Consider the following 15,778-nt stretch of genomic DNA (forward strand, 5'->3'; position numbering starts at 1 on the left):
TGAAATTTCAGTTTAATCTGTTTAAAAAAATTGTTTTTCCTCAAAACCTGAAAAAAAAGCACATAAGTTAAGTTAAAAATTTAATTTTGGTATTTTGACTTTTAGAATCTTAAAGTATGCAATTTTAGACGATTTTTAGTCCAAACCGGGCCTCAATATCTTGTTTCGTTCGAAAGATATCGAGGGTCACAGGTTTTGACTTCCACCCCCCCCCCCCCCCCCTAGCGCCCCCCCCCCAAAATTTTTTGGGGGTCTGAAAATTTGGGGAAGAAGCGCTCCAGTATTAGTAACTGATAGACGAAGTTTGAATAAGTTTTAGTGGGGGGGCGAAAATGTCGTTTTTGCATACGGCTCTTTGGCAACTCTCGAATGTTCCCTTACTTAGCACGGCAATATTGCACTCAGCTCTTTCCACCCATAGGGTCGCTCCATTTTCCCAGTGCGATGTATCGATTGTTATGCCATTTGAACCTATGGTAAAGCATCGATTATTAATGTGTTCGCTGCGCACACCCTGTTCATGATCCTTTTCCATAGGTTCAAATGACAATCGATGTATCGTAAATCACGCCAAGCCACTGTTTCCCAGTGTCTTTTTCGTCCGTCACTTTATTTTTCAATTTTAATAATCATCCCATCCCCCCTCTGCATCAATTATGAGCGAAATCGAAGGAAAACCCCGTCTCAGCGGTTTTTGTCTCCGTCCAATCGTCGAATCGGTGGATCATCTGTGACGTCATCTCGGTTTTCCACCGCCGACGACTCCTGAGCGTATGAAACTCCCGTCGATCTTGAAACCGCCGCACTTTTGGTTGAGCATCTTCACTTGTTCCTTGTTGACGGCTTTGTTCCGCTTCATATTATCGAAGCTCAAATACTCGACCAGAGAGGACACTTGCTCGTTGCTTAACGATTTGCCCAGAAATTTGGCCGTTTTCTTGATCGCAGATCCCAGGTCCTGTCGAACGCAAACAGATACGATGTTAATGTGAAAAGATCCCCGACGAATATTTTTTTTTTTTTAAAAAAAAGAAAATCATCGCCTCATCAAGGAGCTAAATAACCTAACCTAACATAACGAATATTTAAAAAAAAAGAAGAAAAAAAAAATATTACATCATCAAGGCACTGAATAACCTAGCATAAAGTGGCGCGATTTTAAAGACCCTGCAATCCCTCTAGTTTTCAAAATTGTGTGACCGTATACTGAGCTATGAATTGTTCCTGTATAACATGACCTAAACCCTGGTAAAAATTGGCGATAAGAGCTGCGTTTCAAAATACCATAGGAATTCTTATAGCCGGCTAAAGAAGGCTACAGAAAATCATATAGCTGGCTGTAGCAAGCGGAGAAAACCATACGGCCGGCCTATACGAAGCGATAAAAAATTATGCGGCCGGGCTATAGTTCCTATCGCCGGGCTTTACATTTTATCGCCTGGCTGTTGCTTTTTTGCCATCGATTACAAAAGGCTATAAGAAATTGTGTAGAAATTCGTGTGCTTTGGAAATCATTAAGTTTGATACGGAACCACCTTAATATTTACAAAACACACGTTATATTTTCCTTTAATACATATTTTTTTTCATCAATTGAAACGAGAATAATCCATACAGGATGTGCAAACATTTCAAAATCACGAGTTGAATAACGCTGACTCCGCCAGATTAAATATTAGAGCCCAACACAAAGCGGAGCGGCGACGCACTGGCGCCTACAAACCTAACAGGGATACTTCACGCATTGCGCAACGCGTGAAGTATCCCTGTAAGTTTTTAGAGGCGCCAATGCGCGTTTCGCGCTGGTTGCCCGCCTGCTGCACCGCAGCGTACCGCGGCGCTTGAAGCAACTATTTCACACCAGAGGTATTGCACAGTGTCATACGAAACTGAAGACGCTCTAATATATTATTAGGAATGGCAGGCATCCATCAAAAGTACGGAGCTTTCCTCGCAAAATAAATCAAGATACTACGGCACAAAAAGAGAGCAGTGGTCCAAAAACTCACCAAGTCCTAGCATCCGTAATTAGTGACGTTTAGCATACACTTTATCGCCTGGCTGTGAGTTGCTTAATCGCCATCGGCTATAAACGGCTATAAGAAATTGTGTAGCCGGCTATAGAAGATATTGGAAATCTTACAGCCGGCCGTAGGTCTTGGAACACAGATTCTGCTGCCAATTTTTACCAGGGAATATAATGGCCCTATTGACAGGGTGAAAAATTACGCACTACAGCACATGTTTTCTCATTGAAATGTCACGCAAAACACAGTAAACGTATCAAACAATTTAGAGTTAACGCTTAAAGGCGAAAGTAACGTGCGTGGTTTGCAGTATCAACAATAGTTAAACTTCATTTCGCAATTGGGAACCACAATTTCTGGCTCCTTCGTAAAATCACACGTGTGCATAAAAAAACGAATAAAGTGCAAACGTTGTTTTGAACTAAGTTTGAAGTTGCGTAGTTCCCTATTGAAAAATGTAGTCCATTTCGAACCTCCGCATGAGAAACAACTATAATCAATGTATGACAAATTACGCATTGAAATCCACCTACGCAGTATGTCATTTAAGTAGTAAGCACAGCACTACCGCTTGGTCTTAAAATACAACGTATCTTTGATTTAAAATAAATAAATAAATAAAATAAATAAAATAACATAAAAAAATGAAAGCCGGAAAGTGTGAATTAACATAAAAAAAACTTGTCATTTTCTAGCTCAGTGATTGAAGTTGGACAGGTTAAATACGTTCATGGTATTCTACAATATAAGAGGAAAAGTACACATATTTTGGTGTTTAATTTTGCACTGCATCCAATTATCCATTCTAAAGAAAACCAGTGATCCTCGTTGTCTTAATTTTACCGTCCACAACGTGATATCTTATTGAAACAATCCAATGGCTCTCAACCCTAAATATTAAAACAAATACTGAAGTTTGAATTTAAAGCTTAATTCTCATTTCTGTTTGTCAACACACATGGTAAAAGCAATGGAACACTTTATAAAATTTAGTTGCAAAACGTAATTTTATTTAGTAACATTATGTCCTCACTGAACGTGTCATCATATTTGGTACATTATCCTTCGTACGCATGATGCACGCAAAAATGTAGGACACTCGTTCAATATGTATACAATTGTGTATCATACACATTTGAAGGCGTCTTTAGCTGAATGCTTTCTCAAGTTTCTTCCATGTATTCTTGTTATCCTATCTGCATGTTAAAGGAAGGACGCAAACTTAATTTTGATTCGAAGCACGTGATTAAATAATATTGGATTGTCATCTACGTAGAGACGTTTGTTGTAGATTTCAGTCCGAGAGTTACCTTTTTCAAGTCCTCGTAAGTCAAAAACAGCACTTTTGGATTGTTTCTATGCTCCCAAAATGTGCGAATATGGTCCCAGTAAGGGGAGTAAGGCACTGAAAATGAAACAATTAATTTGTTATCCGATGAGATAAAGCATCCTACGTATCAATTTTATAAAAAAAATCAGCATACACAGTACCTATTGCACAAGTTTTAATTTCTGACTCCCTTGTTATAAAAGCATTTGATAAACTCAGTGCTCTAACGAAACTAGTAACTTGAATACGTCGTCAAATCCTTAGCTTTAAATCTTTCTCATTTGGCTTCTAAAATTTTACCTGTTTAAAATACGGTATCAAATTCAAGATATGAAGTGAGGGAATTCTAAGCCTGATAAGCTGATAACTATTTGGCGTTGGACAATTTTCTTTACAATCAGAGACGGATCCAGCAATTTAGCAACACCGGATTTCCTCCATTTAAACCTATGTAAAATAATCGATTATTCTTGGAGCACTCGACTCCTACAAATATCGATACATTTTCATAGGTTTAAGTGGGGAAAAAACAATGTTGCCAATTTGCAGGATCTGCAAATGTCTACAGTTCGGCTGAATTATCATTCCAAGAAATTTTCGCCTTCACATAATTAATTAGGTCATTCTTCCAATAACTTAGCAATGCCACACATACGCACACGCCCATTTGCTCGCAAACAATACTAATAGTTTCGCTTTCCTCCGCAGAAATTGTTTTTCTCGTTAGAGCAAACGTACCTCAAAACTTTTCAGACAACCTTCAATCGTTGGCCATTCAATTGAACTCACGAACGTGAAACTGATATATTCTCAAGGGTGATGCCTTTTAAACTGTATTGGACTGAAGACTTCTCGAGTTATTAAACCGTGTTTATCGTTTACTTACGCATATCGTTGAGAAACAGTTCACAAAACATTTCAAAATTTCCAGAGTAGCCGAGAAAAAGTTGGCTGTGATGGTACTGCGAAATGCATGCATCTTTTGGATTGCGGCATACGTAAACTATCTAGAAAATACAGAATGATTAATCGAGGGAAAAACATCAAATTTATGGTTGAATCAACTCTCTCAAAAACTGACAGAAAGTCTGACAGATCGTCGTCCCCTTCACGAAAAAATGTGGCTACATTTCAATGGCGCCAAGTTCATTATTTATTTCCTGATTCACAAGGGCTTAAAACCTTTGCGAAACGTTCCATACCCTATTTACGTATTTTCGCTTCATTTGCCCAGTTTCCTTGTGTTGGATTTTCCCTTACATAACCTAATCGTGTATTGTTCTTATCCAGCTTGAAGGTCAGCAAAAAAAATCAGGTCATTATTTTCGGTGCTTTGTTTTTTCCATGTGACATCCAAATAGACATCGAAATTTAGACATTAACATTGTGAGATCCACAGGTTCTCTTGGTAAAGATCTGATATGATATTATATTTATTTAATATTTATGATATTAATTAATTTAGCATAGTATCCTTTAGCACTGACCTTTGCTTCAGTAGAAAAGTTTGTGAGTTGCTTAGGAAGCAGGCAAAACGGTAGGTGTGATTTGATGAATCGAGGAGATTCCAATTCTCGGATGAACTTAAGTGAGTCTGTCACAAAATCCTCCATTTCGATTTCTGGGCACTCATTCCTCGCCTTGCCGTAGTTTGCATGACCTGTACACCTGTGCAAAACTTTCATAATAGTAACAACGACCACTGAATAAAATATTAAAAGCTTGTGTATTTTGAAAGAGTACCGTCAAAAGCTGTTAAACAAGCAGGAAGCTCCAACGCATTGGCGTCGGAGAGCGGCTCTGGGGCAGTAGTTGTAGTCAAGAATGAGGGCCTAGACACATTTTGTCATTGATGTACAATCCGACAACTGTCGATTCATGTTTTGTAACTTAGCAGATTTACGTAGCCGGTGTATAAATGTGTATTGGGCTTTGATATGGCGAATACATGGCATTATCACTTGTTGTATACTTTTAATTTTGAAAGCTCTTTGGAGGTCCGCTTCCTAAAAAATCTCTGGTTGATAAGTCGTTTAGCGAGGCTGCAAAAAATTTGCATTTTTATATCTGAAAGTGTAGGTATTGGTTTTTGTATAATTGTTTTTTTGGATTGCTGGAAAAGTAACGCATACTTCTATAATTTAGGACTGAGTCAGGGAAATATAAGGTTCGTTAAATAGTAAATATTCCTAGTACCGTGTGACACTATTGTTAACGAAAAGTTTTTGCAACTTGTCAAAGAGGTTGTTGAATGATCTTCGAATAACTTTTGATGAGCTAGAGGTAATGGTTCTATCTGCAGCTCGTGGACTTCTGTACGGTATTGTCCAGAATCATCTAAATTTTCAAAAAGTGTCCGCTTGTTCGATACCCAATTTGCTCATTCATGCATACAAGGAGAAGCGCATGAAAGCTTTAGCAGACATTTTGGAGATGAATCAAGAATTAGATGAAGAATTTATGACTTAAATCACGGCACCTTAATCACGGGATGACCTTAATTACGGCAACTATTTATTGTCCATGAGATGCAGATGGTTCCATTTCCCTAGCTCATCAAAAGGTATTCGAAGATCAATTTCATCAGCCACCGTACGAACCACGTTTCTAGTGACCCGTACTTGCTTCGCACGTATGAAACATACAATCAGAGAAAACAGAATTCATCTTACAATAATCAATAATCAGTAGGACATGAATCGTTGCGATGTATAATACGACATTATAATGCGGCATTACTATTGTAATTCATTTTAATGGATTAGGGGCATTATAAATCATTATTGCCACGTCGGAATGAAATGTTGTAGACTGAATTGAAAAGCATGTTGGCAAAATTTATTATAAAAATAGTATAACATGTAGGTACATAACATAAAGGTAATACAAATTAAATGATTAGAGCGTGTATATTTCATTACATTATAGGTATATTACAATCATTTTGTCACTGTTGGAAATTTTGATAGTTTGAAATTTGATAGTTGATAGTTGATAGTTTGAGAGTTGAAAATTTGGTTATTTTATTTAGTTAAGGTGATTCGATAGACGCCATATTTTGTGTCAGAATGGCATGCGACATATCCCATCAATTGGTTCCATTTTTTCATTTACTCATCATTTTTCTCCCAATTTTAAGTTTCGCAATTCTGTTTTCAGGAGACTAAAGCAATCACTTATCAATTTGTATATTTATATTGAGTTAAGGGTAGAGACGTATTCCTCACCGGAATTGAGGAATGGAGGTGTTACAGTAAGTCCGGCATTAGGTTCCATTTCGACATCAGCGACGATCAACGCTACGATACTGGAAGCCAGTCTTCCGATATTAAATCCCTAGCGGGGAAGAAAAAAAATGCCTAGATTTCGCTAAAAATCCCTAAATCCCCAGATTTGCTCAAATATACTTAAAAAATCCCTAGATTTTGCAAAAAGCGCCATTTTTAACGAAGAATCATGATGTCATTCGATGTAGCGATTTGCAATATTTAAATCTGATTGGCTCGTTTGAATTTTGGCGCTCTCTGAAAGCAGTGCTAATCCAGACCAATAAAATGAAAGAATATTAGTTTATTTCTTATTATTAACAGGTTGAATGCAGTTGAATGTCAAGTACATCGAAGGACGCAATCGTTTTAATTTCCGGCTTATTTGCGGGGAAAATAGTGTTGCCAAAAAGGCCTACAAAATATAGATGAAAAAATGTTTTCGATTGTCGAAGCTAGAATTGAGGTTAAAAAGTTGATTTTTGGTAACTTTACCTCATCAAAAAAAAAACCTAGATTTCCTGAAAAATCCCTAAATCCCTGAAATTCCGGAAAATCCCTAAATCTAGGGATAAACCCTTAGACATCGGATGGCTGTTGGAAGCATTAGAGTCAACATTTGAAACGCTGCTGCAGAATTTGCCGGAGTATAATCGAGTGTTGAAAGTCAGTAGAATTGAACAATGTAATAATTGCTTTCCGAAATAAGCGTTATAATAAAAAAACCACGAATCTGAACTGTTAATACTGGAACACACCTTCTGTAAATGTACCTTGCGAGAGATAAGTAAAAAAATAGATGTACTGGAGGAGAAGTGCTTCTCCACAGAGTTTGAAGAAGGAAAAAAAAGCCCAAATTTACTTACTTCAGCATTTTCGGCAAAATCACTGCAATTTCCGAACCTTTTTTGGCCAGGGGCCAAATTAAATGATTATGAAGGGCCACTTAGATGTTGTAGATAAAAATAGGACTGTTGAAAAAGTCGCCGTTTTCAATAAATATGTTCCCGGAATGGAAAAAAAAGCTCACAAATAAAAGCAAATTGCCATAGAAACTTCTTCACGAAATCACACACACAACGAAGAACGAGGCGCTACATACAGACGAGTCCGTCCAGGACAAGTTAAAAAATTCCCATGAGCCGAGTGCCGTAGGTTAAGGGCCCGTTCGCCAAAACTAATCGGAACTGTATGAATGAATTGCTCCTTTTAAAAAATCAAAACAATATCGAATTGCGATATATTACACAGTTAAGATAGGGCTATGTCCTGTCGTAAGCGGCGACATACAGTCGATATCATTTCAATAATCGCCCCCAATGGCCACGATAGTTGTTAGACGTTTACGGTTTCCCTGGTAACCTTTGTTTGCTATCAGCTGATATCGAGTAATTAACTAGGAAGCTCCAACCCAGTGGTTAAAGCTTCCTTAAACCGCGAAAACTTTAAAATTCAAATTTTCAAATTTTGAACGTAAAGTACATTTTTTCCATCACGAGATAAAGCACAAACAAGTTTTGAATTATTGACTGTATCACCATGATTCCAAAAATACAATACACAACATAGCATTGACTAACAATAAAACAGTATGCAATAAAATAAAGTCATGACAGGAACATAGCCGAAAATGGCGCCGATTCCCATCAACCAACGCGCGGTCTCTACAATGTAACATGCTGCATTGATACTCCCAGCTGGGACCGTCCGGAATAGCAGCTCTAGTGCAAGCACCAGAGCCGCTAAAATTCTTGTGAGAGCTGCCATTTTTAAATTATTTACAGCAAGATTTACAATAAGTGAAATTCTTAAACATTTATTTAAAAAAGTTTTTGAAAGATCTAATGTATATTTTTACACTCAGAATCTTTTTTAAAAAGTGTTTAAAATTCTAAATAGAAATGTGAGGTAGTTATTCGTGATTTTTTTGTGCGAGTTTTACCAGGCGTTTATTGAAGAAGAGTTTCATTTTGAGTGCTTTTTAACGGAATTTTAGGAGTTTTAAAACGCAGATTTCAATTGTCACCGACACTGATTCCTCGAACTTAGGGAGGCTTTTAAAATCTGTGATAATACCAAATATATTTGTGTCTTTTAGCTTTCAAACAGTTCACGTTGAGTCTCCAATTCAAAAATCAATGATTCTTCGGACGCACCGATGCTAAAAGAAACTATGCACGTTAAACTATGCGGGTTTTCACTTAAATCCTATGCATATAGTTTCTTATATAATATATCCATTCTTTATAATTCATATTATTATTCTGAATGTGTCCATTTTAGTCTCTGAAATTTTAAGGAATACATACTTAAAATTCACTTTATAGCACTCCCTGACGCTCTACCACACCTAACCTCCATTCTGCCCTGCTAAGGAAAAACGCCGTATGAACATTCGAGAGTTGCCAAATTTCCTTCGATAAAATATTTATTCATGAGGAAAATTATGAATATTTTCTCTTGAAATTTTAAGGACTTTTCGGTAGAACGGCCAGCAAAATTACCTGAAAAATTGGAAGACAGATATTCACAAATCTGTCCAAAAGTTCGTGATTTACCGAAGGAAATTTGGCAACGGCTGAAGGTTCATACGGCGTTCTTCCTTAGCACGGTATCATTGCCCTCTTTCGAACCACAACCCTTCGGCAATTGTAAGGAATACTATACTATAATAAGATTCTCGCATTTTTCCAGTTCAAAAATTTTACCCTGTACCTTTTTAACAAACCAGTCAAAACTTACTCCAAAAACGGAAATCTTTTATCTTGTGCTATCTGAGCCCTTTTGTAATCGAGATCATTTGCGATGCACCAAACCATCTCTTGTGTCCACGTTGTCCCTGAGGATGTAACATGCACGTCTTAAAAATGAATGTGATGCAAATAGCTGTACATAATAGCTTCACAATAAATAGTACATTTGATTGACCTAACTGAATTGGACGTATTTCTATCAACGGAACTATGTGCACTGAGTAATGAGCCATGAGACCCATAAGAATATGTGCATAGCAGGGCTCACGTCATAATGCATATAGTTCCGTTTCGCAGAAATACGTCCAATTGTCGTGATATTTATCCGTATTTTATCTTGGTGCATAGCGAATTAGAGAGAAAAGATTTTGAATCAAAATAAGGTATTAATTTGCTTACAGACATGCTACATATTTAGATAAGAAACGCATCTTATGCATAAGAGTGAAAGTGCATACGTTTCTGGGTTTTTGAGCTGAGTTACCCCAGTTACGACCTTTCGTCAGCCGAGCGACAAATTTCGGTGTGCAAAATAATTCATGGCTTAAAATAATAATAATAATAAAAAAAAAAAAATCTTGAGCTCCTGTCTAATTTTTTTATTACGACGTCTAAATTTTTATATATTTTATTATATCTTTAAAATCAAGTGAAACATTCCCATATTGTTCACTTAAACAAACATTCCACTATTCGACCAATGAGAGACCCTGATAGTCTCGCAACTGACAAGCAAAGAGGAAAGAAGTAGTACACGGCCGTGATAAGGAAGAAGTCCGTATGAACCTTCGTGGGTTGCCAATTTTTTTTTGGTAAAATACAAATTTTCAGGGAAACTTGTGAAAATGTTCCGTCCAATTTTTCATGAAATTTGCTTCGCAATGTGATCGAACGTATTAGAGAATTTGAAGTAGAAATATTCATTGTTTGCCTCAAAAATTAACGTTTTCAGAGGAGAAATTTGGCAACTCTTGGGTGTTCATACGGCGTTCTTCCTTCGAACGGCAGTGTAGTCCACATGTCAAGAAAGAATGAAAACATCAAAGTATTTGCTTACCTGATTTTGGATAGCTACAGACAAAAATATCATCATCTCGGATCTCCAGGTCGCAGACTTGCTGAGCAATCGCAGTATACCCGCTGGGCATAACGACCCCCTCTACTTTGACATACCCATCACGAAGCGCTCCGACAAAGAAAGTATTCAAAATTTTCCCACATTCTGTATCGTTCCCAATTTTTTCGATAGTCCGTTGTTTTACCATATTTTAAGATGTATATTATGAATTCCTCCTTGAGAGTCTTTGATAAAAAAAAAAAATCAATTAAGAATACAAGGTCGGAGCATATCATGCAAAACTATGCTGATGGAGATTGTTCGATGAGAAATATTTTTATTGTTTAACTAGCAAATAGTTTTCTTTGGAAATGGGAGAGCAAAGTTTGATAGCCAAATTTTTTTGAAGCTGGTGTAAGACTCTTACACTCTCTCTCTATCTATCTTTTCTATCGATCTTTTCTATTTTGGTGCTCAATGGTTTTATTCCCCCAAAAATTGTAACAACTCCCGTAAGTTCCTACGTATGCTATAAACAAACACGTAATATGAGCGTTTAAATTCAGCATGTTAAATACTTTTGTATTACTGACTTCGGTACGATAATTAATCATATCCCATTATCAACCAAAAATCTGAGGCTCTCAAAGATCTTTCATAGCTTCTCCTTCGAAAAATGCTGAACGCAAAGGGAAGAATCTCAAGTAAATGCTGTCCTTCTTTTTTAAAAACACCGCTAATATTTATTTTTGTGTAGAAGTTCATACTCATAGTCCATATTCAGTTTATATTCTATCTGTTATTTGTTCGTCAAGAAGAAAAAGGATAAACAAAATCGATGAAAATAATAGGGAAATGTTGAAGTGCGGGGGAAGGGAAACTAAAACTAGGGACACTAAACAACTAGACCACTTTCGGTGTGGAATAACCTCTATTTTCTACACAAAAAGACCCGATTCGCGCGGGAACGCACTTGCACTCTTACAGGGGCTGACCGGGTTATGTCTCGGGTCTTGAAACCTCACACCGACTAACCCCGCACGAGCGGCTTCCGCGAGCTTTTATGCCAACGCCCGAAGCTTCCGTGCCCAACTCCGACTTCCGAATCGCCGAAAGCCGGGGTCACTCTTGCCGCAAGCTCCGCGCGCGGACATAAACAATCGCGTCTCAAAACTCGCATCTAACACACCTGACCCTGTCACTGGCATGGAAATCCGCGATATCTCACGACTTGCCATGTCCCCAAACCAACTTCCTCCAAGTGGATCGGTAAAGACCTCGCAGGTCTTTACCCGATACCACTACAATGTTACTTGGATATCACTTAAATACAGACATGGTTCAATGCATATTGCACATACAATAGGTATTATTCCAGGTTTCCAGTAGTTTGTGAAAGAAAACAATTGGGCGTTACAATTTAAAATATACAAAAATGAATAACAATGAGTCAGTTAAGTCATTTTTTTTTATTGTGTCATTCGAAAGTAGTAAGTGACCGAAGCTTACGGTTTTTTTTCCTAAATTTTTTTGATGACTGCAAACAGGAGAAAAGTTTATTTGAAAGTGCCAAAAATTAGGGTGGCCTAAAACGGCGTTTGAACTGCGCGCTCGTAGGTCTTGGACGTACACGTCACGATCAATATGGCGGCGGAAAGCGTAGTGGAAGAATACACGGCGGCGACGCGTTGGCGGTATGTTTTTGTTGGTCAATTGGAGGTTATGTCGGTTACTTTGTTTGAAATTCATATCCATTGTTCTCAATTCTCTAAGCTTTTCAATCAGAATGCGATACAGATGTATGTAGGATATGAAACATTCACACAGAGCTCACTTAACCTCAAACGCGAAATCGAGATGTCAACAATGACAGTGTGGTGGTAGTAAGCAGGTCGGCTTCGCCGCCGCCATCTTCCCGTCTTATGACGCGTAGATCCAAGAATTCACGGCGGTCGGTTCAAACATGTTTTCGAGGACCCCTATAAAGGAAGCGTTATATCTCCGCGGAGACAATATTTCGTGAAATTTTGACGTGCGCATCGTTCTTCTCGTACCGAAAACTGTAAGATTCGACTATTTGCAGGCAAATCCCTCCCGAGCTTAACTGACTCATTTCAGTTAAGGGCTGCCGTGATAGGCAAGAGAGCAGTAAATTCATGCTAAGATGAGCCTCGGGATACATTAAAGCATGTGCTAATCATGGCTCATATACAGAAATGGCACTTACTGCTCTCTTAGCTATCACGGCGGTGCCGGCTAAACTGTTTTTTGTAGGATCAACAAGATTGTGAATTCAACGAATTTTGATTGATTTCGATGAACTTTCTCCAGAATGAATATCTGGAACAGTATTTTCTAGTGTTTTAGTTGTTACTTCTTACCGGCCGACTTTCTTATTTAGTATCCTTTAAAACTAGCGAAGAAAAATGTAACTAGGCTCCACTTTGAAATCAGACTGTAACCGTGTGAATCACACAGATTAGCGCACTCAGAAGAAATTTGTTGACGGAATGGAAAGAGCTTCAATTTTAATGCATTAAACATGGACGAATGCACGTGCATAGGTATTTAGCGTGCGGTCGTAGAGAGGAATGTTTTATTGAAACCCTGAAACGATCCCTGGCATAATTATGAGAAAATTGCATACGTAAATTTCTCAAAACAAGAGTTACCCGCATTTTGAAAAATACATGAACTTGTGTTGCCTTGCGAGCTTCGAGAGCTATTGCTCATAGTTTTAAAAAAGGTAGTTGCCATTACTTGTTCACTTACCTCTGGAAATAACTTTTTGAACGACCACTGAATTTTCAATAGATTTTGTTGAGGCAGATGTATTACTGATTTAAAAGAAAACTAAAAAACTTGAAGAAAAAAACTTGACGCCATGGTATCTAATCATTTGAGTGTGATTTTCAGAATTCTAAGTAGGTAAAGTGGTCAATTGAGATAAACAAGGGCCTACAATTTGCAAACTTTGTCGCGGGAGTTGGAATACTGCACTCATGCCATTATTATCAGCGACTGTGTGCAAACCTTTATCAATTATATATAGAGCCACCTGCTTGTTTTAGCCGAGAAAAAATTGTGGGCGTACAAAGAGCCCAGGAAAAATCAAAGCATACGTTGTAGCTCTTGTTTAAATCTCTCAATTTTCGTCACATTATAAATACAATATCTCACAAATGTTGAGTATATTGCAGTGTAAGCGGAAAACCTCGGAGTGCCGTAATTTTTAATGATAAACATGTTTATAGTTTAAAATATTTCAGCTCAATCTTGGACGTCATTCTTGATAATAGAATATTTTTATCACGCAATACAAAATGTTTAACAATACCTCCACTCATAAAACTTGGCGCTTGGAGTTGAAATTCTCGATCCCGGCTGCCGTGTTTTTGGTAAAACTGCCGAAAACTCGGCATACTGTGCCAAATTGTCAGCAATTCGCAGGTTTGCGGAATTCGAAACCCAAAATCTCTGATCCAGAGGCCGAGTCTTTCGGGGTGCGGTCACTGCCGAAAAATTTTTAACTGTGCAGGCTATAGATCGTTTTCGATACATCAAATAGGAGAGGTTGTATCGATATTGATTGGTTCAACATGTTAACATAGCCTCAAAAGTCAATCGAGTAATCTGAGGAAACGGGGTTTTTCTGATAGATGTTTGATTCTTATGAGCACTAAATGGTATCGCAAGGTGAAATAGTAAGGAATTTTTTCATTATAAGCATTTCCGACGTGTTGTCTTGTGACAAAGCCGTGGACAAAGCGGATACAATGAGTATGGAGCGATCAAGTTGGTTAATGTGGGTGCCTCCGGACCGAGGGGAGACGGTTCTAAGACTGAGGGGGTAAATGATGAACAAACTAAATGGACTGCATTTTGCAATTTGGACCTATGAACTCCGGCCCGGTAAAAAAACAACGTATGTGCCATTAGTTTTCCTATGCACATAAGTGTTTTTTTCAGATGAGCTAGAATTTAGGTATAGGTCCAAATTGCAACAAGTTGGTTTTTGCAATCGCTAGCGATAGCAATATTCGTCATGGGAACTTTTGCTTCTGGGATATGAAAATGTTTAGGTACAGTTCGTTTGTAGTATCTTCAGAATTGAAGGGGCTATGTAATTTTGTGTGGACATCTCTTTTTTAACATTTTTAATTTTCTTTCTTTGCATACAAGAAAGCTGTTATTTACCAATTATTTATTTTCGTTAGATTATGTATGGTTTTTGGAAGTTAACGCATTTAACTTTCAGTTTCGTTTTTTCGGCGTAAAGTATGATATTTTTACTCTACGCATATGCCCGAATACGCATCATAAGTGACCTATGTGCTTCCTAAGTTGCCATTTTTTTCATTCAAATAGATGTAACTGAAATATTAGATGTGTACTACCTATACTACTTTCATGTCATTGCTTTATTTATTTATTTACTTTTAGCGTAGGTATAAATTGTTATTTTTTGCTGAATTTTGGAGAAAATATTGCTTTAAGAACGTGGAATGTAAATTAATTTTATTGAAAAAAGAAAATACCATCATTAATTTGGGCGAACAGAGAAAATATACATCAATATTTGGGTCAACATCTCCCTGATTATATAAAGGATGAAGATATTAGTATTTCTGTATCAAAAAACTTAGCTTTTGTCTTCAGAGATACAATGATTCTAGTCCCAGTCAATTTGTTTTATTGAAAAAACAAAAAAAAAAAAAATAAATAAAAAAAAACAACTGAAATGTTAGACATACTATTTTCATGTCTTTCTATTTGTATCAATAGGTACTTTTTGCTTAACTTACGAACGTTGAATGCAAATTAACTTTATTGAAAAAAGAAAATAACGTCATTAATGTGGGGGAACATGTGGCTGATTATATGAAGAGGGTATATTCCAGTATTTATGTTTAACATATTAATTCACGAGAAAATGTTCGTACATTTATCATCTAGTATTAATTATTTTTTGATGAGTAGTCTAAAACATTCAATACAACCATTAAAAATTAACTCCCATCGCCGGGTATCGAACTCCCGATCGCCTATTGCCCGCTCCTTTTCATAAAAATGTGACGCCTAAGTCAACCAGGCTATCACGGCTCCGCGGCTAGTGGTGTAAAAATAGCATACAAAAGACTCTGACGGTGGGCGGGGCTTATCACAAGAGTTGTTTTCGACGCTTTGTAGCTCCCGGGATATGAAAGAAATGAGCTAAGCGCCTTTCTCTGTGAGACATTGTTTACCTATGCTATCATGTGTCTCAAGGTTCATCTCACCATGCATTTGCTATCGCGACAGTAAGCTGAGGCAATATTTCTGTATTCATGGATTAAATCCATCAA

The 15,778-nt window shown here is 37.4% G+C and overlaps 1 protein-coding gene across 1 annotated transcript; it reads right to left on the reverse strand.

The window, feature by feature from the left end:
- Positions 1–459: 459 nt before the first annotated feature.
- Positions 460–14,401, reverse strand: LOC109038981 (luciferin sulfotransferase). Its single transcript, XM_072304634.1, has 7 exons — positions 12,815–14,401; positions 10,434–10,678; positions 9,366–9,462; positions 4,845–5,025; positions 4,244–4,364; positions 3,338–3,432; positions 460–958 (listed from the first exon to the last, which is right to left on the reverse strand). The coding sequence occupies exons 2-7, from the start codon at positions 10,639–10,641 to the stop codon at positions 737–739; spliced, it is 924 nt and encodes a 307-aa protein (XP_072160735.1). The 5' UTR covers positions 10,642–10,678; positions 12,815–14,401; the 3' UTR covers positions 460–736.
- Between the last annotated feature and the right edge of the window lie 1,377 nt (positions 14,402–15,778).

This window comes from Bemisia tabaci, chromosome 9, assembly GCF_918797505.1.
Source record: "Bemisia tabaci chromosome 9, PGI_BMITA_v3".
NCBI classification, from domain to species: Eukaryota; Metazoa; Arthropoda; class Insecta; order Hemiptera; family Aleyrodidae; genus Bemisia; species Bemisia tabaci.